Consider the following 24653-nt stretch of genomic DNA (forward strand, 5'->3'; position numbering starts at 1 on the left):
ATCCATTATACAGATACATTATATCTTTCCTACTCTATATCCATTATACAGATACATTATATCTTTCCTACTCTATATCCATTATACCCATACATTATATCTTTCCCACTCTATATCCATTATACTGATACATTATATCTTTCCTACTCTATATCCATTATACTGATACATTATATCTTTCCTACTCTATATCCATTATACTGATACATTGTATCCTTTCTATTCCTATATCGTTTCCTTTCCCTGCGTTGTTCCCATTGCACTACCCGCCTGCCACCAGCAGGTGTCGCCCACGGCCAAGCACTGGGGGAGGGGGCTCTGTTCCTCCCAGCCCGGCTACACAATGACTGACACGGTCCAAAGTTATCCCGGAATACAGACAGCACGCATGTGCAACCGACCCGGATGTGAAACTCACTGCGCCCCTCACCGAATCCGTACCGGGCCGATCCAGGCCGAACCGTGCTGGGTACAAGCGGGCCAGAACCGGAGCAGAGCCCGAGAACCAGCGGGAGGGAGACCGAGAACCCGCCGGGATCTAAACCGTGCCAAATGCACAGTCCAGATCGGCACTGCAGCCCCAAAAGGGAGAAAAATACGCGTTCTCCATTCAGGTGATCTAGAACGCTCTGATCAAAAACTCTGGAGAAGCCTAGAGCCAGCATGATAGCTGCTTATGTAAGGGGTGCATTGCCTCTTAATAAGTTCTCTGCTTAGGCTATGGTGAACAAATAGAGTAAAAGTACGTTCTTTTCACCAATTTCTCTGGAGAAGAAAAAAAACAACATTTTGGACAACTTGAGGATTCTTCTTGAGATTTAATTTGAAGAACATTTATTTAGATGCAATTTGAGGAACCTTATTGAGATTCAATGTAAGGAACCTTCTTTAGATGACATACGAGGGACCTACCTGAGATGATATTCGAGGAACCTTATTCAGATTCAGTTTGATAAACCTATTTGAGATTAAAAGTTGAAGAACCTTCCTGAGATGATATTTTAGGAACCTTCTTGAGATTAAACGTAAGGAACCTTCTTTAGATGACATTTGAGGGACCTACCTGAGATGATATATGAGGAACCTTCTCGAGATTCAATGTAAGGGACCTTCTTTAGATGACATTTGAGGGACCTACCTGAGATGATATTTGAGGAACCTTCTCGAGATTCAATGTAAGGGACCTTCTTTAGATGACATTTGAGGGACCTACCTGAGATGATATTTGAGGAACCTTCTCGAGATTCAGTGTAAGGAACCTTCTTTAGATGACATTTGAGGGACCTACCTGAGATGATATTTGAGGAACCTTCTTGGGATTAAACATAAGGAACCTTCTTTAGATGACATTTGAGGGACCTACCTGAGATGATATATGAGGAACCTTCTCGAGATTCAATGTAAGGAACCTTCTTTAGATTACATTTGAGGGACCTACCTGAGATGATATTTGAGGAACCTTCTTGGGATTAAACATAAGGAACCTTCTTTAGATTACATTTGAGGGACCTACCTGAGATGATATTTGAGGAACCTTCTTGGGATTAAACGTAAGGAACCTTCTTTAGATGACATTTGAGGAACCTTATTGAGATTAAATATTGAAGAACCTTCTTGAGGTGAAATGTAAGGAACCTTTTTATATGAAAGATAAGAAACCTTCTTAACACGATCAGCAATGGGATTAGGAATCTCCTGTTCTAAGAGATAATCCATGACTCCTTTGTAGTTGGTGGTTGTTACTTGGTCAGCTTTGACGTTTATTTTTTATTGAATCAAACAATTGCCCTCCAGTTATGGATTTCCGAGGCAAAAAGTATGAGCGGGGTAGTAACTGGTCAGACCCAGAGGTGGTGGAGCTTCTCCAGCTTTGGGGCAATGAGTCAGTACAGATGGAGCTGGAGAGCTGCCTAAGGAACCAACATGTCTTTAACCGCATTGCCGACGTGCTGAGGGAAAAGGGGATTCACCGCACCGGGGACCAGTGCCGGGAGAAGATAAAGAAGATGAAGTTGGAATATCGGCGGCTAAAGGATAACAACAAGACCCTACGCAGCGGGAGAGCCTGGAAGTTCTACGAAGTGATGGACAGGGTGCTGACGCACCGCCGGACCCTTTCATACGGATCCTTGGGAACGGGAGTTTTGTCTCAACCTCTGCTCCAGGGACCTATGTCTGAAGGGTTCCACCACCCCTTCGCACAGTACGGACACACACAGCACCCAGAACTTATGGAAGTCAAGTGTGAGGAGGTCCAGTCAGATGTGCAGTGTTTGACCCCGGAGCCTCCGCCTTCCATGACGTACATCCAGGACTCAGGGGGAGAGCAGGATGAGGAAGACAGGGTCATGTTGGACAGAGGGCCCCCTGATTCTCCTATATCAAGGGTAGAAGTTCCCGCTGAAGTGAGCGTATCCCCCTCAGGTAAGTTTCAGTACATGCAGTCAGGAAATAGGGTTCTTTCCCCAGGGATCATTAAATGTTCCGGTTGAAGTCAATAACTGGGTTTGTGGCACCTGGTCCTAAACAGGTTATGTATGGACCCCTTATTGTTATAAAGACGGTCTGTTTCTGCCCATAGCCCCTCAGCTGTTGGTGAACTTCAACATGGAAAGGGCTTGAGGTTGGTTAGAACTAGGAGTAAGGATTGGTTCTTATACCAACTGCTACTATAGGCACCATCTCTCCCTACTATACCTGCTATCCCACAGCCCCAGTCCCTTCCCAGAGGCTATAATCCCCCCACTGCTACTATAGGCACCATCTCTCCCTACTATACCTGCTATCCCACAGCCCCCCAGTCCCTTCCCAGAGGCTATTATCCCACTGCTACTATAGGCACCATCTCTCCCTACTATACCTGCTATCCCACAGCCCCCCAGTCCCTTCCCAGAGGCTATTATCCCCCCACTGCTACTATAGGCACCATCTCTCCCTACTATACCTGCTATCCCACAGCCCCAGTCCCTTCCCAGAGGCTATTATCCCCCCACTGCTACTATAGGCACCATCTCTCCCTACTATACCTGCTATCCCACAGCCCCAGTCCCTTCCCAGAGGCTATTATCCCCCCACTGCTACTATACGCACCATCTCTCCCTACTATACCTGCTATCCCACAGCCCCAGTCCCTTCCCAGAGGCTATTATCCCCCCACTGCTACTATAGGCACCATCTCTCCCTACTATACCTGCTATCCCACAGCCCCAGTCCCTTCCCAGAGGCTATTATCCCCCCACTGCTACTATAGGCACCATCTCTCCCTACTATACCTGCTATCCCACAGCCCCAGTCCCTTCCCAGAGGCTATTATCCCCCCACTGTTACTATAGGCACCATCTCTCCCTACTATACCTGCTATCCCACAGCCCCAGTCCCTTCCCAGAGGCTATTATCCCACTGCTACTATAGGCACCATCTCTCCCTACTATACCTGCTATCCCACAGCCCCAGTCCCTTCCCAGAGGCTATTATCCCCCCACTGCTACTATAGGCACCATCTCTCCCTACTATACCTGCTATCCCACAGCCCCAGTCCCTTCCCAGAGGCTATTATCCCCCCACTGCTACTATAGGCACCATCTCTCCCTACTATACCTGCTATCCCACAGCCCCAGTCCCTTCCCAGAGGCTATTATCCCCCCACTGCTACTATAGGCACCATCTCTCCCTACTATACCTGCTATCCCACAGCCCCAGTCCCTTCCCAGAGGCTATTATCCCCCCACTGCTACTATAGGCACCATCTCTCCCTACTATAACCTGCTATCCCACAGCCCGAGTCCCTTCCCAGAGGCTATTATCCCCCCACCGCTACTATAGGCACCATCTCTCCCTACTATACCTGCTATCCCACAGCCCCAGTCCCTTCCCAGAGGCTATTATCCCCCCCACTGCTACTATAGGCACCATCTCTCCCTACTATACCTGCTATCCCACAGCCCCAGTCCCTTCCCAGAGGCTATTATCCCCCCACTGCTACTATAGGCACCATCTCTCCCTACTATACCTGCTATCCCACAGCCCCAGTCCCTTCCCAGAGGCTATTATCCCCCCACCGCTACTATAGGCACCATCTCTCCCTACTATACCTGCTATCCCACAGCCCAGTCCCTTCCCATAGGCTATTATCCCCCCACTGCTACTATAGGCACCATCTCTCCCTACTATACCTGCTATCCCACAGCCCCTTCCCAGAGGCTATTATCCCCCCACTGCTACTATAGGCACCATCTCTCCCTACTATACCTGCTATCCCACAGCCCCAGTCCCTTCCCAGAGGCTATTATCCCCCCACTGCTACTATAGGCACCATCTCTCCCTACTATACCTGCTATCCCACAGCCCCAGTCCCTTCCCAGAGGCTATTATCCCCCCACTGCTACTATAGGCACCATCTCTCCCTACTATACCTGCTATCCCACAGCCCCAGTCCCTTCCCAGAGGCTATTATCCCCCCACTGCTACTATAGGCACCATCTCTCCCTACTATACCTGCTATCCCACAGCCCCTTCCAGAGGCTATTATCCCCCCACTGCTACTATAGGCACCATCTCTCCCTACTATACCTGCTATCCCACAGCCCCAGTCCCTTCCCAGAGGCTATTATCCCACTGCTACTATAGGCACCATCTCCCCCTACTATACCTGCTATCCCACAGCCCCAGTCCCTTCCCAGAGGCTATTATCCCCCCACTGCTACTATAGGCACCATCTCTCCCTACTATACCTGCTATCCCACAGCCCCAGTCCCTTCCCAGAGGCTATTATCCCCCCCACTGCTACTATAGGCACCATCTCTCCCTACTATACCTGCTATCCCACAGCCCCAGTCCCTTCCCAGAGGCTATTATCCCCCCACTGCTACTATAGGCACCATCTCTCCCTACTATACCTGCTATCCCACAGCCCCAGTCCCTTCCCAGAGGCTATTATCCCCCCCACTGCTACTATAGGCACCATCTCTCCCTACTATACCTGCTATCCCACAGCCCCAGTCCCTTCCCAGAGGCTATTATCCCCCCACTGCTACTATAGGCACCATCTCTGCCTACTATACCTGCTATCCCACAGCCCCAGTCCCTTCCCAGAGGCTATTATCCCCCCACTGCTACTATAGGCACCATCTCTCCCTACTATACCTGCTATCCCACAGCCCCAGTCCCTTCCCAGAGGCTATTATCCCCCCACTGCTACTATAGGCACCATCTCTGCCTACTATACCTGCTATCCCACAGCCCCAGTCCCTTCCCAGAGGCTATTATCCCCCCACTGCTACTATAGGCACCATCTCTCCCTACTATACCTGCTATCCCACAGCCCCAGTCCCTTCCCAGAGGCTATTATCCCCCCACTGCTACTATAGGCACCATCTCTCCCTACTATACCTGCTATCCCACAGCCCCAGTCCCTTCCCAGAGGCTATTATCCCCCCACTGCTACTATAGGCACCATCTCTCCCTACTATACCTACTATCCCACACAGTGTGTTGCTACACAGCGGTTGCAGTCCCTCTCTGTACACCTTACTATAAATACTTTTATAGTACTTTCCTCTTACACCTTCACCTGACTGCACCTTGGCTTATTATTTACCCTTTTGTCACAACAGAACTTTGACCGACACCCTGCAGACTTCCTATACACACAGTCTGACAGTTCCAATATGATAGATAGCTCTGCGTGCCGCTGTAACTCCTTACACTCATTGGCTGCCCCTAAGGGTCCCCCGGTTGCTCCCTTTCCTCGCTCCGCTTGCACAGAGGACATTGGTTACTCTGTGTTTCTTCTACGTAAGAAATAAATAATAGCTATGAAACATTCCTGAAAGGGAGAGTAAATGTTCCTTTCGGCCCCCCTGGGAATCCGAGAGGACGTCCTCCTTCTGCTGGAACGTTTCCTCATACTGTAGGTTTTTCAGTTGGGGGCCCCCAGCCCTTGCCGAGTGCTAACCATTCTGTGCTGCACTTCCATCGCTGAATGGGAATCTTCCTTGGTGGATTTATTTGTAAGTATAAACTGTATTCTGTTACTTACAGATTGTAAGATGTTACTCATGCGTCTCTTCTTCCTTAACCCAGTGGGGCCAGAACATTTGGGCTGAGAGCAGTGAGCACATTCAAGTTAAAAAGGGAACTTTCATGTTATAATATCTCTTTAACATAGGATCTGTGCCACTGTGCCATAAAGCAGGGCAGGACTGCTGCTTACAATGGGGGGGGATCAGATAGGATCTGTGCCACTGTGACAGAATGCTCTGTTATACAGATAGCTAGAATCTCAGCCATAAAGCAGGGCAGGACTGCTGCTTACAATGGGGGGGATCAGATAGGATCTGGGTCACTGTGACAGAATGCTCTGTTATACAGATAGCTAGAATCTCAGCCATGATAGCGTTTCGTGGTGAGTTGTACTAACACAGCGTCACGGATGTGCACATTCTCCCTCTCCTCGCCAATAGGTCTGAATAAATAAATGTAAGGCGATACATGAATCTTTCCATTCTTGGCTTTTTCTGAATGGGCCCCTGTGTAATTTCCCTGTTCAGCCCACTCCACAAACAGGCAGTCAGTGTGAGCTGGCAATGCGGAAACCGGGTAAAATGTCGTACTCCAGCGCCAAGCGCAGTCTGCCCGGCTCAAACAGGCACTGGCGGGGGCAGCCTTTATACAACTAACGCTTTCTTCTGTCCTAAAATAAACCTTATATATCTATATATAATATATATGTAGCAGCAGTCCTGCCCTGCTTTATGGCTGAGATTCTAGCTATCTGTATAACAGAGCATTCTGTCACAGTGGCACAGATCCTATCTGATCCCCCCATTGTAAGCAGCAGTCCTGCCCTGCTTTATGGCTGAGATTCTAGCTATCTGTATAACAGAGCATTCTGTCCCAGTGGCACAGATCCTATCTGATCCCCCCATTGTAAGCAACAGTCCTGCCCTGCTTTATGGCTGAGATTCTAGCTATCTGTATAACAGAGCATTCTGTCACAGTGGCACAGATCCTATCTGATCCCCCCCATTGTAAGCAGCAGTCCTGCCCTGCTTTATGGCTGAGATTCTAGCTATCTGTATAACAGAGCATTCTGTCACAGTGGCACAGATCCTATCTGATCCCCCCATTGTAAGCAGCAGTCCTGCCCTGCTTTATGGCTGAGATTCTAGCTATCTGTATAACAGAGCATTCTGTCACAGTGGCACAGATCCTATCTGATCCCCCCATTGTAAGCAACAGTCCTGCCCTGCTTTATGGCTGAGATTCTAGCTATCTGTATAACAGAGCATTCTGTCACAGTGGCACAGATCCTATCTGATCCCCCCCATTGTAAGCAGCAGTCCTGCCCTGCTTTATGGCTGAGATTCTAGCTATCTGTATAACAGAGCATTCTGTCACAGTGGCACAGATCCTATCTGATCCCCCCATTGTAAGCAGCAGTCCTGCCCTGCTTTATGGCTGAGATTCTAGCTATCTGTATAACAGAGCATTCTGTCACAGTGGCACAGATCCTATCTGATCCCCCCATTGTAAGCAGCAGTCCTGCCCTGCTTTATGGCTGAGATTCTAGCTATCTGTATAACAGAGCATTCTGTCACAGTGGCACAGATCCTATCTGATCCCCCCCCCATTGTAAGCAGCAGTCCTGCCCTGCTTTATGGCTGAGATTCTAGCTATCTGGATAACAGAGCATTCTGTCACAGTGGCACAGATCCTATCTGATCTCCCCATTGTAAGCAGCAGTCCTGCCCTGCTTTATGGCTGAGATTCTAGCTATCTGTATAACAGAGCATTCTGTCACAGTGGCACAGATCCTATCTGATCCCCCCCATTGTAAGCAGCAGTCCTGCCCTGCTTTATGGCTGAGATTCTAGCTATCTGTATAACAGAGCATTCTGTCACAGTGGCACAGATCCTATCTGATCCCCCCCATTGTAAGCAGCAGTCCTGCCCTGCTTTATGGCTGAGATTCTAGCTATCTGGATAACAGAGCATTCTGTCACAGTGGCACAGATCCTTAATGCAAAAGATACTGAAAATAAATATTTACTATATCAGGCTTTATAAATGCATCTCTATGTAATCCCCAGGTTTCAGTGAGTCCAACATGGCTGGCTCCTCGGGGCAGAGTGGGCAGCAGAGGTTCTGGAGGAAGCGGAAAGTACGGGAATCGCTGGATGAGCTTATTGCGCAGATGTTGGCGGCTCAGCGGGCGTCGGAGGAGCGGTTTCTGCAGCTGGAGGAGCGGCGGATGGAGCAGGAACAGGAAGCGGAGGAGCGCAGGTTGCGCCTGGAGGAGCGACGGCTGCAGTTGGACCGACAGCACGAGCTGCGCATGTTTAGTCTTTTCGCCCAGATGTTGGGAATGTTACGCCCACAGGGCGGTGATGGCGGGCAGCCCCCAAACACAGATCCTGTTTACTCCCAGGAGGCGGAGCCTATGAGCAGGGCGGGAACGGCGAATGCTCACGAGACGGACCTCAATGAGGTTTATAACTGCAACCAGTTCAGCAGCCCCTACCTGTCCACTCGTGGGAACATCCTCAGCGGCTTCCGTGGCTCCTCCGAGGAGGGATACAGGGCCTACCATGAGGATAAGTACGATGAGGACAAGAACCCTAATGTACGTTTATGGGTTACTTCTCTCCTTTCTCACACTGTTAGTAAAGTTATAATCACAATACGATAAGCTGAAAGGGGTGTGGTTTGATGTTTAGGAGGTTTAGTATGACCTTAATAGGGGGCAGTCATATAAAGGGAAAAACTGTACAGAGAGATACCATAAAACTATGGCAACATAGGGATTCCCCTGTACTAAGCACAATTCAGCAGGAACAGCCCCCTAAGTTTGCTCATAGCCTGTACAGAGAGATACCATAAAACTATGGCACATAGGGATTCCCCTGTACTAAGCACAATTCAGCAGGAACAGCCCCCTAAGTTTGCTCATAGCCTGTACAGAGAGATACCATAAAACTATGGCACATAAGGATTCCCCTGTACTAAGCACAATTCAGCAGGAACAGCCCCCTAAGTTTGCTCATAGCCTGTACAGAGAGATACCATAAAACTATGGCAGCATAGGGATTCCCCTGTACTAAGCACAATTCAGCAGGAACAGCCCCCTAAGTTTGCTCATAGCCTGTACAGAGAGATACCATAAAACTATGGCACATAAGGATTCCCCTGTACTAAGCACAATTCAGCAGGAACAGCCCCCTAAGTTTGCTCATAGCCTGTACAGAGAGATACCATAAAACTATGGCAGCATAGGGATTCCCCTGTACTAAGCACAATTCAGCAGGAACAGCCCCCTAAGTTTGCTCATAGCCTGTACAGAGAGATACCATAAAACTATGGCACATAGGGATTCCCCTGTACTAAGCACAATTCAGCAGGAACAGCCCCCTAAGTTTGCCCATACCCTGTACAGAGAGATACCATAAAACTGTGGCACATAGGGATTCCCCTGTACTAAGCTACTAAGCACAATTCAGCAGGAACAGCCCCCTAAGTTTGCTCATAGCCTGTACAGAGAGATACCATAAAACTATGGCAGCTTAGGGATTCCCCTGTACTAAGCACAATTCAGCAGGAACAGCCCCCTAAGTTTGCCCATACCCTGTACAGAGAGATACCATAAAACTGTGGCACATAGGGATTCCCCTGTACTAAGCTACTAAGCACAATTCAGCAGGAACAGCCCCCTAAGTTTGCTCATAGCCTGTACAGAGAGATACCATAAAACTATGGCAGCTTAGGGATTCCCTTGTACTAAGCACAATTCAGCAGGAACAGCCCCCTAAGTTTGCTCATAGCCTGTACAGAGAGATACCATAAAACTATGGCACATAGGGATTCCCCTGTACTAAGCACAATTCAGCAGGAACAGCCCCCTAAGTTTGCTCATAGCCTGTACAGAGAGATACTATAAACTATGGCACATAGGGATTCCCCTGTACTAAGCACAATTCAGCAGGAACAGCCCCCTAAGTTTGCTCATAGCCTGTACAGAGAGATACCATAAAACTATGGCACATAGGGATTCCCCTGTACTAAGCTACTAAGCACAATTCAGCAGGAACAGCCCCCTAAGTTTGCTCATAGCCTGTACAGAGAGATACCATAAAACTATGGCACATAGGGATTCCCCTGTACTAAGCACAATTCAGCAGGAACAGCCCCCTAAGTTTGCTCATAGCCTGTACAGAGAGATACCATAAAACTATGGCAGCATAGGGATTCCCCTGTACTAAGCACAATTCAGCAGGAACAGCCCCCTAAGTTTGCTCATAGCCTGTACAGAGAGATACCATAAAACTATGGCAGCATAGGGATTCCCCTGTACTAAGCACAATTCAGCAGGAACAGCCCCCTAAGTTTGCTCATAGCCTGTACAGAGAGATACCATAAAACTATGGCACATAGGGATTCCCCTGTACTAAGCACAATTCAGCAGGAACAGCCCCCTAAGTTTGCTCATAGCCTGTACAGAGAGATACCATAAAACTATGGCAGCATAGGGATTCCCCTGTACTAAGCACAATTCAGCAGGAACAGCCCCCTAAGTTTGCTCATAGCCTGTACAGAGAGATACCATAAAACTATGGCAGCTTAGGGATTCCCTTGTACTAAGCACAATTCAGCAGGAACAGCCCCCTAAGTTTGCTCATAGCCTGTACAGAGAGATACCATAAAACTATGGCACATAGGGATTCCCCTGTACTAAGCACAATTCAGCAGGAACAGCCCCCTAAGTTTGCTCATAGCCTGTACAGAGAGATACCATAAAACTATGGCACATAGGGATTACCCTGTACTAAGCACAATTCAGCAGGAACAGCCCCCTAAGTTGCTCATAGCCTGTACAGAGAGATACCATAAAACTATGGCACATAGGGATTCCCCTGTACTAAGCACAATTCAGCAGGAACAGCCCCCTAAGTTTGCTCATAGCCTGTACAGAGAGATACCATAAAACTATGGCACATAGGGATTCCCCTGTACTAAGCACAATTCAGCAGGAACAGCCCCCTAAGTTTGCTCATAGCCTGTACAGAGAGATACCATAAAACTATGGCACATAGGGATTCCTTTGTACTAACACCCCAAAATTTCTCTAGTGAAGTATTTCATAGCATCCAATAAATAATTTTTTTCAATATCCTACCTGATAAAATAATCAAAGATGAATGCTAATTGGTTGTTGTGAACGAATGCAGTAGAGGTGATTTGACTGGTGTTTGTAGAGGCCTTAGAGACCTGTAGACAGGAGTTTTTAGTGGATTTTTCTGTTTCACTTGCAGGGAATTATAAACTTTGGCACCAGTGAGAATAAACTCTGCTTTGACCTGATGTCCAAACGGGTAAGCAAAGGCAATATTATCTATATATGTGGGATATTTGTGAGTCGGTGGTGAAGCTAGCTATGTATGCTTAGAGCCATGAATTGAGAGTTGTTCTTATATACACCTTGGGTATTTATTTTCCTTTGCACCTATTACAATGGGGGGTATGGGATCTGTGCCGCTGTGACAGAATGCTCTGTTATACAGATAGCTAGAATCTCAGCCATAAAGCAGGGCAGGACTGCTGCTTACAATGGGGGGGATCAGATAGGATCTGTGCCACTGTGACAGAATGCTCTGTTATACAGATAGCTAGAATCTCAGCCATAAAGCAGGGCAGGACTGCTGCTTACAATGGGGGGATCAGATAGGATCTGTGCCACTGTGACAGAATGCTGTTATACAGATAGCTAGAATCTCAGCCATAAAGCAGGGCAGGACTGCTGCTTACAATGGGGGGGATCAGATAGGATCTGTGCCACTGTGACAGAATGCTCTGTTATACAGATAGCTAGAGTCTCAGCCATAAAGCAGGGCAGGACTGCTGCTTACAATGGGGGGGGATCAGATAGGATCTGTGCCACTGTGACAGAATGCTCTGTTATACAGATAGCTAGAATCTCAGCCATAAAGCAGGGCAGGACTGCTGCTTACAATGGGGGGATCAGATAGGATCTGTGCCACTGTGACAGAATGCTCTGTTATACAGATAGCTAGAATCTCAGCCATAAAGCAGGGCAGGACTGCTGCTTACAATGGGGGGATCAGATAGGATCTGTGCCACTGTGACAGAATGCTCTGTTATACAGATAGCTAGAATCTCAGCCATAAAGCAGGGCAGGACTGCTGCTTACAATGGGGGGATCAGATAGGATCTGTGCCACTGTGACAGAATGCTCTGTTATACAGATAGCTAGAATCTCAGCCATAAAGCAGGGCAGGACTGCTGGTTTGTGAGACAACCCTATTCCCTGTTGTTCCTTTGCAGCTGACACAGAGTGATATGAATGTTATAGAGCCCCCACTCCTGCAGTACCCAGACTGGAAGGGCCACACTTTGTAAGTAATTGGTTTATTTCCTTCCTTGTTACCTTCTCTTTCTTCCTTTTTTCCCAGTTTTTTTTCCCCCGTTTCCCTGACCGTGCCTCTCGTTAACATTTGTTGTTCGTTAGTTTAAGGGAGGAGGTTGCTCGTTTCCTGACGTATTACTGCAAGGCGCCGTCCCCTCTCAGCGCAGAAAACGTGAGTAGTCCTACAGCCGCCCTTTATACTTGGATTCCTTACAGCCCCTTTTACCCCTGGAGACCAAGCTTCTTGCTGACACTTGCAGCTGGCACTTGAAGGAGATGTGTGCTTATTCAACCTCACCTACTATATAATAATATTGGACTTTTGCATTTTAGGTGGTCATATTAAATGGCTGTGGCTCGCTCTTCTCAGCTCTGGCAGCGGTGCTGTGTGACCCAGGAGGTGAGTTGTTCATTGGTTCTGTCCCATACAGATAACCTGTACATTTATACGGTAGGCAGTATAATAACCCTCACTACAGTACAGCTGCACTTTATGGCACTCCCTAGGCTGCTCCTGGGGCAGGCAGTTTATTTCAGTGCACTGGCATGGGGAGGGGGCATGGACTATATATAGTAAATAAAGTACCCCCTATTGTAACATATAAGGATATTAGAAGTCACCGAGGAGTTCCTTATAATATATAGTGAATAAAGTGCCCCCTATTGTAACATATAGGGATATTATAAGCCCCTGAGGGGTTCCTTATAATATATAGTGAATAAAGTGCCCCCTATTGTAACATATAGGGATATTATAAGTCCCCAAGGAGTTCCTTATAATATATAGTGAATAAAGTGCCCCCTATTGTAACATATAAGGATATTATAAGCCCCCGAGGGGTTCCTTATAATATATAGTGAATAAAGTGCCCCCTATTGTAACATATAGGGATATTATAAGTCCCCAAGGAGTTCCTTATAATATATAGTGAATAAAGTACCCCCTATTGTAACATATAAGGATATTATAAGCCCCCGAGGGGTTCCTTATAATATATAGTGAATAAAGTGCCCCCTATTGTAACATATAGGGATATTATAAGCCCCCGAGGAGTTCCTTATAATATATAGTGAATAAAGTGCCCCCTATTGTAACATATAGGGATATTATAAGTCCCAGAGGAGTTCCTTATAATATATAGTGAATAAAGTTCCCCCTATTGTAACATATAGGGATATTATAAGTCCCCGAGGAGTTCCTTATAATATATAGTGAATAAAGTAACCCCTATTGTAACATATAGGGATATTATAAGTCACCAAGGAATTCCTTATAATATATAGTGAATAAAGTACCCCCTATTGTAAAATATAGGGATATTATAAGTCACCAAGGAATTCCTTATAATATATAGTGAATAAAGTACCCCCTATTGTAACATATAGGGATATTATAAGCCCCCGAGGGGTTCCTTATAATATATAGTGAATAAAGTACCCCCTATTGTAACATATAGGGATATTATAAGCCCCAGAGGGGTTCCTTATAATATATAGTGAATAAAGTACCCCCTATTGTAACATATAGGGATATTATAAGCCCCCAGGAGTTCCTTATATAGTGAATAAAGTACCCCCTGTTGTAACATATAGGGATATCATAAGTCACAGAGGAGTTCCTAATAATATATAGTGAATAAAGTGCCCCCTATTGTAACATATAGGGATATTATAAGCCCCCGAGGAGTTCCTTATATAGTGAATAAAGTGCCCCCTATTGTAACATATAGGGATATTATAAGTCACAGAGGAGTTCCTTATAATATATAGTGAATAAAGTACCCCCTATTGTAACATATAGGGATATTATAAGTCACAGAGGAGTTCCTTATAATATATAGTGAATAAAGTACCCCCTATTGTAACATATAGGGATATTATAAGTCCCCGAGGAGTTCCTTATAATATATAGTGAATAAAGTACCCCCTATTGTAACATATAGGGATATTATAAGTCACAGAGGAGTTCCTTATAATATATAGTGAATAAAGTACCCCCTATTGTAACATATAGGGATATTATAAGTCCCCGAGGAGTTCCTTATAATATATAGTGAATAAAGTACCCCCTATTGTAACATATAGGGATATTATAAGTCACAGAGGAGTTCCTTATAATATATAGTGAATAAAGTGCCCCCTATTTTTACAATAGGGGGTACATTATTCACTATATACGTTTATGGGTAAACTGGTGCACACCGCGAACCTTTAAAAAGTTGCTTTTATTAAATTAATGCATTACAGACCAGGCTAAATTTTCGGTCTCCTTCTAAGACCTTTACCAAGACCAATAGGGGGTACATTATTCACTATATATATGTATATCCCACAAGAGGCCAGTGTAATGAATAGTAAGGTGGAGCGTTTGGGCTCCATATCCGGGTGCAGCCTCCTTGCCATGCTGATTTTATCGCTTGTTTTTCAGACTCGGTTCTGATTGCTACTCCGTTCTACGGGGGGATCACCCAGAGCATATTCCTGTACAGTGGCATTAAGCTGGTTTATGTGCACTTGGAGAGTAAGGTAAGGGCAGATAGAGCACCGGCCTGGCTCTTGTCCTTCTCTTCTCTGGGTACCGATACGATACAGGGCTCCGGGGGGGGGGTATGATGCCCACCAGATTGGCAGAAGGCCGAGGGGGTGGGATAAAGCCCTGACTGTAGCTAACAGGAAACTCTCTATTTTGCCAGGTGGTGCCCCCGGCAACCCGTCCCTTCCAGCTAACGGTGCAGAAACTGGAGACCACCCTGCAGTTGGCAAAAGAGGAGGTGAGACCGGAAAAAAAGGCATTAAAGGCTTTAGTATGATGTAGAGAGTAATATTCTGAGACCATTTGCAATTGGTCTCCATTTTTTATTAGTTGTAGATTTTTAGTTTCACTTTAGAGTGTAAGCTCTTTTGGGCAGGGCTCCCTTCACCTCCTGTATCGGTTACTGATTGCTTTATATGTTACTCTGTATGTCCCATGTATGTAACCCACTTATTGTACAGCGCTGCGGGATATGTTGGCGCTTTATAAATAAATGTTAATAATAGATCAATAGATAGAGAGATATAGATAGATAGATAATTGATAGAAAGATAGATAGATATTAGATAGACATTCAGAAAGATAGATAGATGATATATAGACCAATAGATAGATAGCTCTTTTGGGAAGGGCTCTCTTCACCCCTTGTATCGGTTATTGATTGCTTTATATGTTACTCTGTATGTCCAATGTATGGAACCCACTTATTGTACAGCGCTGCGGAATATGTTGGCACTTAATAAATAAATGTTAATAATAGATCAATAGATAGAGAGATATAGATAGATAGATAATTGATAGATAGATAGATATTAGATAGACATTCAGAAAGATAGATAGATGATATATAGACCAATAGATAGATAGATAGATAGATGATATATAGACCAATAGATAGATAGATAGATAGATAGCTGTTTTGGGCAGGGCTCTCTTCACCTCCTGTATCGGTTATTGATTGCTTTATATGTTACTCTGTATGCCCAATGTATGGAACCCACTTATTGTACAGCGCTGCGGGATATGTTGGCGCTTTATAAATAAATGTTAATAGTAATAATATTCAGCAGCTCTCCCGTTTCAGCTGCTATCTGGTTGCTATAGTCCAGATTACCTTAGTAACCAGGGAGTGGTTGGAATGAGACACTGGTATATGAATAGGAGAGGGACTGATTAGTCAAATAAGTTATAAAAAGTAACAATAAAACTGTAGCTTCACCGAGCAATAGTTTTTTTTTACCTGCCGGGGTCAGTGACCCCCATTTGAAAGCTGCAGAGAGTTTGAAGAAAAAGGCAAATAATTATAAAACTGTAAATAATGAAGACCAATTAAAAAGGTGCTTAGAATTAGTTACATTTGTTTATTTAAGTCTTTGTGTTGGTTACAGGGCAGCAGTGTGAAAGCTCTCATCCTGATAAACCCCCACAATCCCCTGGGGGACGTGTACTCGGCCACAGAAATGCAGGAATTCTTGGAATTTGCAAAAAGGTACTGTGTATTTTGTATTGTGTACGGCAGTCCTTCCCCAGGCTCCCTATGGGCATGTACAGACGCCAGACATCTGGGGCCAATATCTGGTTGGGTGTTGGCCATTACCTATTGTGTTCTGTCCATTGCTCCGCCCCGCAGGGGTTATAAATATGGGGGTGACCCCAGGGAAAATCCTGATAACAAGTTGACAAAGTAAATGTTTTCAATTGCATGTGAACGCAGTTATTTTCTATTGGGCGTTAGTGCTCGGTGCCGATCGGCAGCAGCGCTGAGCACTAACGCCCACAGAGATGAGAATGGACAAGCATCAATAGTGCCGGTAAACAATTATTGATTGACTCATTCGCTAACCCCTAAATCTCTCTCTCTATGGGGGAGTATGTTATAAAAGGCGCTATGTTTGCCCAGTAATCTATAGCAACCAATAATATGTTTGCTTTGAAACAGGCGACCAGTAAATTCTACGTGCGGATGGGTTGCTATGGGTTACTGCTCCAGGGCAAACTTGGTGCCCTTTATAGGATATGTAAACCGTTACTAGACGCCATGTTCAGAAAGTGACCAGCAGGTGGCGCTGTTGTAACAAAACGCATTCATATTAACAGTACTTTTAATAGTGCTTGGCGGTATACCGGTAAAAACCGATCACCGTATTTATGTGAAGGGGATGGGGGGGTGTTTGGGGTGGGGTGGGGTGGGGGGGGGTGTGTGCGGATGGGGGGGTGTTTGGGGTGGGGTGGGGGGGTGTGTGCGGATGGGGGGGTGTTTGGGGTGGGGTGGGGTGTGTGCGGATGGGGGGGTGTTTTGGGTGGGGGGGGTGCGTGCGGATGGGGGGGTGGGGGGGTGTGTGCGGATGGGGGGGTGTTTGGGGTGGGGTGGGGCGGTGCGTGCGGATGGGGGGGTGTTTGGGGTGGCGGGGGGGGTGCGGGTGGCGGGTGTTTGGGGTGGTCACCTAATCATGCATGGGGAAAAAAAATACCGTCAAATACCGTGATACCGATATAATTTTGAAAAATACCGTGATATAAATTTTTGGTCATACCGCCCAGCACTAACTTTTAACCCTTAATATCTTGGAATTAAAAAAAAAAAATAATGAATATAAATTACAAAAGTTTTTGGAATAGCACTCTCATCAAATAGACTTTAAAGGTTTACTTATCCTTTATCACATAACCCAATATATATGTAATAATGAATTCTCCTGTCCTAGGCACTCTCTGCACGTCATCGTTGATGAGATTTACATGCTCTCGGTTTTTGATGAAGCGTCATCCTTCCACAGTGTCCTGAGTCTGGACAAGTATGGTCTCGTTTTATCCACCCCCCCCCCCACCCAAACCCCCCTCCTGCTGTTGGTTATAACCCCCTTATAAGATATAAAAGCCAAGTACCATTACCCTGTATTTATAATCTGACCCACTGCTAATACTCTCCCTGTTACCCTATAGGCTCCCGGACCCTCAGAGGACGCATGTTATGTGGGGGATCAGCAAGGTGAGCAATGGCGTGTAATTACTCACATTGTACGTTTCCCCATATGTAATAAGAGGCATTAAGTTTGCCCAGGAGTGGTAACCCATAGCAACCAATAAGATGTTTGCTTTTAAATGGATGACCAGTAAATGCTACCTGCTGATTGGTTGCTATGGGTTATTGCACCTAGGCAAACTTTGTGTCTTTTTTATACATATAATATCTTATAGTGTATTACCCTTGGAGTCATATTGTCCCCTTGGAGCCATATTGTACCCTTGGAATTAGATGGTCCTCATGGATTCATGTTATACCCTAAGAGCCATATTGTCCCCATGGAGCCATATTGTACCCTTGGAATTATTTGGTTCCCATGGAGCCATGTTATACCCTTGGAGCCATATTGTACCCTTGGAATTAGATGGTCCTCATGGATTCATGTTATACCCTTGGAGCCATATTGTCCCCATGGAGCCATATTGTACCCTTGGAATTAGATGGTCCTCATGGATTCATGTTATACCCTAAGAGCCATATTGTCCCCATGGAGCCATATTGTACCCTTGGAATTAGATGGTCCTCGTGGATTCATGTTATACCCTAAGAGCCATATTGTCCCCATGGAGCCATATTGTACCCTTGGAATTATTTGGTTCCCATGGAGCCATTTTATACCCTTGGAGCCATATTGTACCCTTGGAATTAGATGGTCCTCATGGATTCATGTTATACCCTAAGAGCCATATTGTCCCCATGGAGCCATATTGTACCCTTGGAATTATATGGTTCCCATGGATTCATGTTATACCCTAAGAGCCATATTGTCCCCATGGAGCCATATTGTACCCTTGGAATTATATGGTCGTCATGGATTCATGTTATACCCTAAGAGCCATATTGTCCCCATGGAGCCATATTGTACCCTTGGAATTATATGGTCCTCATGGATTCATGTTATACCCTAAGAGCCATATTGTACCCTTGGAATTATATGGTTCCCATGGATTCATGTTATACCCTAAGAGCCATATTGTCCCCATGGAGCCATATTGTATCCTTGGAATTATATGGTCCTCATGGATTCATGTTATACCCTAAGAGCCATATTGTCCCCATGGAGCCATATTGTATCCTTGGAATTATATGGTCCTCATGGATTCATGTTATACCCTAAGAGCCATATTGTCCCCATGGAGCCATATTGTATCCTTGGAATTATATGGTCCTCATGGATTCATGTTATACCCTAAGAGCCATATTGTCCCCATGGAGCCATATTGTATCCTTGGAATTATATGGTTCCCATGGATTCATGTTATACCCTTGGAGCCATATAATCCCCATAGAGCCATATTGTACCCTTGGAATTATATCAGGGGTCTCAAACTCGTGGCCCGCGGGCCATTTGCGGCCCTCGGTACAATATTTTGTGGCCCGCACCAACGCCTTCGCAAAAGCAATGAATGGATCACGATTTTTATTGCGATTCAAGGGATAATGCAAGGCACGGCGGGCGGGAGCTGCTGATTGCGGAAATGACGTTATGCCTTCATAACAGTTATTATGGGAAGACGTTCTGTGTGCACAATTAGCTCCTTAGTTAGCAGCTAATTGTGCACACAGAACGTCTTCCCATAATAACTGTTATGATGGCATAACGTCATTTCCGCAATCAGCAGCTCCCACCCGCCGTGCCTTGCATTATCCGATAATGCAAGCCTTCATGGACTTTTTTTTGTGAAATCCCTTATGTGGCCCAGCCTCATCCTGACTTTGCCTCCTGCGGCCCCCAGGTAAATTGAGTTTGAGCCCCCTGAATTATATGGTCCCCATGGCACCATGTTATACCCTTGGAGCCATATTGTCCCCATGGAGCCATATTGTACCTTGGAATAATAAAGGTCTCCGTGGATTCATTTATACCCATCAAATCCCCGATAGGCACAATCTATAAAACTATTTTGCAGCAAAGAAAGACAGCAAGGATTTGGCACTGTCCAGAGTCCAGTGGTTTAGTCCAGTCCGACCCAAATGCAGACAGCAGAGCAGGCGCATTGCCACATATAGGCCCCTTGAACACAATAATAAGAAGCCGCATTAAATTCCCTGCGTCGCGTCTCTTTCCTGCCAGGACTTTGCCGTCTCGGGAGTTCGCTTTGGGACGCTCTACTCTCAGAACCAGGACGTGTGCAATGGCGTGGCCTCTCTCTGCTACTTCCATGGAGTGTGTGGACCCATCCAGTTTAAGATGGCGCAGCTGCTCCGGGATCGAGGTGAGACGATGAGTCCGTTCTATGAAACCACGCCCTCCATTCTAGCAGCCAATGAAGAGATAGCATTGTTGGTTCCCTTAGAAGCTCTGCTCTAGCTGCTTGCTCCTATTTTGTTTTCTCCTAACCTTCTCTCCTGAGCTCAGCTTAACCAACACAGTATTCAATCCAAGCAGAACTTTTTTTTAAATTCTGCCAGTGTAAGCCTGCATTCTTCATTGCATGAACTTTACAGCGCACACGTGCTAATTGCAGATGGAAACATCACTGATGATGGGTCATTGGGAAATGGTGCCGGCAAACTGAGGGGATATATGCAGTACTAATGGTGTGGTCTGGGTGGGGGAGATGTGCCCCAATGATATACACGGTCGGAAAATGTAGGTTGGTTGGTATCTGTAGTGCCATAGGGCTGCTGTACAAACCCTAAACTAAAGGCCCTCCTTGTAGCAATGCAATTGGTCTTGTTTAACATAATCTTTCTCTTGCCAGACTGGATTAATCAGGTTTTCCTAAGGGTGAATCACACGCGCCTGCGGGCCGCTCAGTCCTACGTGGCCGACGAGCTCCGCACCCTGGGCGTTCCCTTCCTTAACCGCGGGGCCGGCTTTTTCATTTGGATTGATTTCCGCAAGGTGAGTTGCTAATGGGAAAACCCGGGTCTTTTGTTTTTGCTCAGCCAAAAAATGGCAGCTTCCGTGCTCCATAGAAAATAATGGTGTTTTGCGGAGGTTTCCAAGCCAAGGATGGGCAAGTGTTGGCACCAGGTTCTAGTAACCCTTTGCCTCCCTTACAGTACCTGCGGGCGCCCACCTTTGAGGAAGAAGTGATTTTATGGAGACACTTTCTGGACAATAAAGTGCTGCTGTCCTGTGGCAAAGCGTTCGAATGTAGCGAACCGGGCTGGTTCCGAGTCATATTCTCCGACAAGACCCACCGCTTACAGCTAGGTAAGTGCCATCAACCCCTCACAACAAAGTTTTCTGCCCCCCCCCCCTTTTCCTACGCCCCCAATGGCCCCTCCCATCAGTTTCCAAGCAGCCTATGCAATAAAAGGTCTCTTTAAAAAATGGCACAGACTACACATTTATTACTATTATTATTATTAATACAGTACAGGCACTTAGAGGAAATGCATCCCCCACCATCCACCTACTTTCTCCTGCTCCCCCCCCCATCATCCACCCCCCCCCCATCCACCTACTTTCTCCTGATCCCCCCATCATCCACCCCCCCATCCACCTACTTTCTCCTGATCCCCCCCCCATCATCCACCCCCCCATCCACCTACTTTCTCCTGATCCCCCCATCATCCACCCCCCATCCACCTACTTTCTCCTGATCCCCCATCATCCACCCCCCCATCCACCTACTTTCTCCTGATCCCCCCATCATCCACCCCCCCATCCACCTACTTTCTCCTGATCCCCCCCCATCATCCACCCCCCCATCCACCTACTTTCTCCTGATCCCCCATCATCCACCCCCCCATCCACCTACTTTCTCCTGATCCCCCCCATCATCCACCCCCCCATCCACCTACTTTCTCCTGATCCCCATCATCCTCCCCCCCAGCATCCACCTACTTTCTCCTGATCCCCCCATCATCCACCCCCCCAGCATCCACCTACTTTCTCCTGATCCCCCCCATCATCCACCCCCCCATCCACCTACTTTCTCCTGATCCCCCATCATCCTCCCCCCCAGCATCCACCTACTTTCTCCTGATCCCCCCATCATCCACCCCCCCATCCACCTACTTTCTCCTGATCCCCCCATCATCCTCCCCCCCAGCATCCACCTACTTTCTCCTGATCCCCCCCATCATCCACCTGCATCCACCCTTCCCCCCAGCATCCACCTACTTTATCCTGATCCCATCATCCACCTGCATCCACCCCCACCCCAGCATCCACACACATATGCACGGGGCGCGACCAATCAAATTACCCGCTGGCCACCAATGACAGAGCCCGTAATTTTTAAAGTGGGCCCGGGCTAAAAATACCGCATCATGGCCGGGCCCCTTTAAAGCAAGAAGTGTCCGGACCCAGGACGACTGTCCCCCCTGTGCCCCCCTGATGGCGGCCCTGCTGAGGTTTCACTACAAGGTGAGCAGGGTATAAAACATAAATCTCATTGGTGCAGGAATGCAGCGAATCCGCAAGGTTCTGGAGGAGAGAGAGCGGGAGCTGCAGTTGGAGACCCCAACCCGAGGCAACGAGGAAGGCAAAGCTGACAGTACCGACGAAGTCATCTACGTATCCAGCCACCACGAGGCGTCCTCGAGCTCCGGCCTCGGAGACCTGATCAGCCAACTGCAGAGCCAGCTGCGCTCATCCGATTGGCTGCAAAGGAACACGGCCGAGAGCTTCGCACAGCAGAACCCTGAGGTCTACCAGGTCTACAGCAAGTTCATGGGCAAGCAGTGAGCAAGCCCTCACATTTTGCACAATAAAGGGGACAGTTCTTCAGGAAAAGGAGTTGGAACCCGGGAATCCAAGTTTGATCGATGACAGCCCTACTGTTTACACCTAAACTAGAGAGCCCACCGTAACGCCCAATGCTGCTCTTCAGATCCAAAGTCACTGGTTCAGCAGAATAGGAGGAACATCCAGAAGAACGTCTGGATCATTTCAATCAGTTTGTAGGAACATGATTGGGTGTTCCCCCCCCCCCCCTCCAAATATAGTAAAGAAATATTAATTTCTGAATTTTAAGACTGTTGACTTATGAGCCCGGCACCCCCAGCCTCTGCACACAGCACCATCAGAGCTAAGCTCCACCCAAGGGGCGGTGCTGGAGATTTAGCCCTGCCCACTACTAGAGCTGGAGGTCTGGATATGGCCTTCCAAGTCATTTTTACAGCTCTCAGACTTCTCTTTTATGAAATCACCAGTGTAAGCTATCTGTAGGGGGCGCTATGTGGCCAGAAACCTACAGGTTTAGCCATAAGACAGGCCTGTTTATACAGCCTACAAAGAGCGGCATGGGTCAAACCTCTAAAGGGAATTTTCTTACTCTTTTTGGTGACAATCTCCATAGAGCCCGCCCCTACCTGATGTCACTAGTGATGCACATTACGCCTTCCTACTATATAAAATAGTATCTAAAATGAGGGGCAACCATGTCCCTGGAGGTATTTTGACCCACTGCAGCACCCTTAGAAGTGCAGATCTGCTAATCAAGTCATTTCAATCAGTTTAAGAAGAGGCAGTGATCTGATTGGCTGCTAGGGGTAACTGCGTAGGTACAGTTTAGTGCCTCCTTTAGTATATCAGCCCCTTTATTTCTAATACCCTCCTGACAATTTGCAGTTGGTCTTCATAATTTGTGGTTTGTTTTTTTTCTACATTTTCTTTTTGTTCAGCAACTCTCCAGTTTGGAATTTCAGCCGTCATGCGGTTGCTAGGGTTCTAATTACGTTAGCAACCAGAGAGCGGTTTGAAAGAGAGACTGGAATATGAATGGGATCGGGGCTGAATAGAAAAATAATTAATAAAAAGTAACAATAACAAAGTGTAGAGTCTTTTGGCTGCCGGGGTCACTGACCCCTAAATGAAAGTTGGAAAGAGCCGGGGGGGGGGGGGGGGTATGACTAAATGGATAATACAAACTACAGCAGTAACTGAGCCCCCCTCCGGACATAATCCGGTTCCATATTTTGGTCATAAATGATCTTTCCTACTCTTTCTATTGCTGTTTCCCTATTAGAATCAACCAAACGGCACAGATTTTTTAAATCATTTTATTTTATACAAAAAAAGTGCAATTTCCAACCCGCTCCACCTTTCCTACGAGGGGGGTCTGTGGTCACGTGACCGATTCAACGGACCCCAGCAGAAGCACCTTGTCCAAGCTCCGGCCAATAGGAATTCTGCACTACGATGAATTTATAGAAGCACTTAACCCCCGGGGGGGCTGCCCTAGAGACTTATGGATTATTACCTATATATATATATATACAGTGGAGGAAATAATTATTTGACCCCTCACTGATTTTGTAAGTTTGTCCAATGACAAAGAAATGAAAAGTCTCAGAACAGTATCATTTCAATGGTAGGTTTATTTTAACAGTGGCAGATAGCACATCAAAAGGAAAATCGAAAAAATAACTTTAAATAAAAGATAGCAACTGATTTGCATTTCATTGAGTGAAATAAGTTTTTGAACCCCTACCAACCATTAAGAGTTCTGGCTCCCACAGAGTGGTTAGACACTTCTACTCAATTAGTCAACCTCATTAAGGACACCTGTCTTAACTAGTCACCTGTATAAAAGACACCTGTCCACAGAATCAATCAATCAAGCAGACTCCAAACTCTCCAACATGGGAAAGACCAAAGAGCTGTCCAAGGATGTCAGAGACAAAATTGTAGACCTGCACAAGGCTGGAATGGGCTACAAAACCATTAGCAAGAAGCTGGGAGAGAAGGTGACAACTGTTGGTGCGATTGTTCGAAA

The 24653-nt window shown here is 46.5% G+C and overlaps 1 protein-coding gene across 2 annotated transcripts; it reads left to right on the top strand.

The window, feature by feature from the left end:
- The first annotated feature begins 326 nt into the window (after positions 1-326).
- On the top strand, positions 327-22903 carry LOC101731157 (1-aminocyclopropane-1-carboxylate synthase homolog (inactive)). Of its 2 annotated transcripts, none has more exons than XM_031900427.1 (15): positions 327-2424; positions 8091-8623; positions 11307-11366; positions 12337-12407; positions 12521-12590; positions 12752-12818; positions 14847-14944; positions 15112-15189; positions 16340-16440; positions 17657-17746; positions 17895-17940; positions 20051-20192; positions 20682-20824; positions 20986-21139; positions 22338-22903. In XM_031900427.1, the coding sequence occupies exons 1-15, from the start codon at positions 1797-1799 to the stop codon at positions 22619-22621; spliced, it is 2565 nt and encodes an 854-aa protein (XP_031756287.1). In that variant the 5' UTR covers positions 327-1796; the 3' UTR covers positions 22622-22903. The 2 variants fall into 2 exon arrangements, with proteins under 2 accessions (XP_031756287.1, XP_031756288.1); XM_031900428.1 differs by lacking the exon at positions 327-2424 and adding an exon at positions 5832-6008.
- The last annotated feature ends 1750 nt before the right edge of the window (positions 22904-24653 follow it).

Source organism: Xenopus tropicalis, chromosome 4, assembly GCF_000004195.4.
Source record: "Xenopus tropicalis strain Nigerian chromosome 4, UCB_Xtro_10.0, whole genome shotgun sequence".
In the NCBI taxonomy this organism is placed as follows: Eukaryota; Metazoa; Chordata; class Amphibia; order Anura; family Pipidae; genus Xenopus; species Xenopus tropicalis.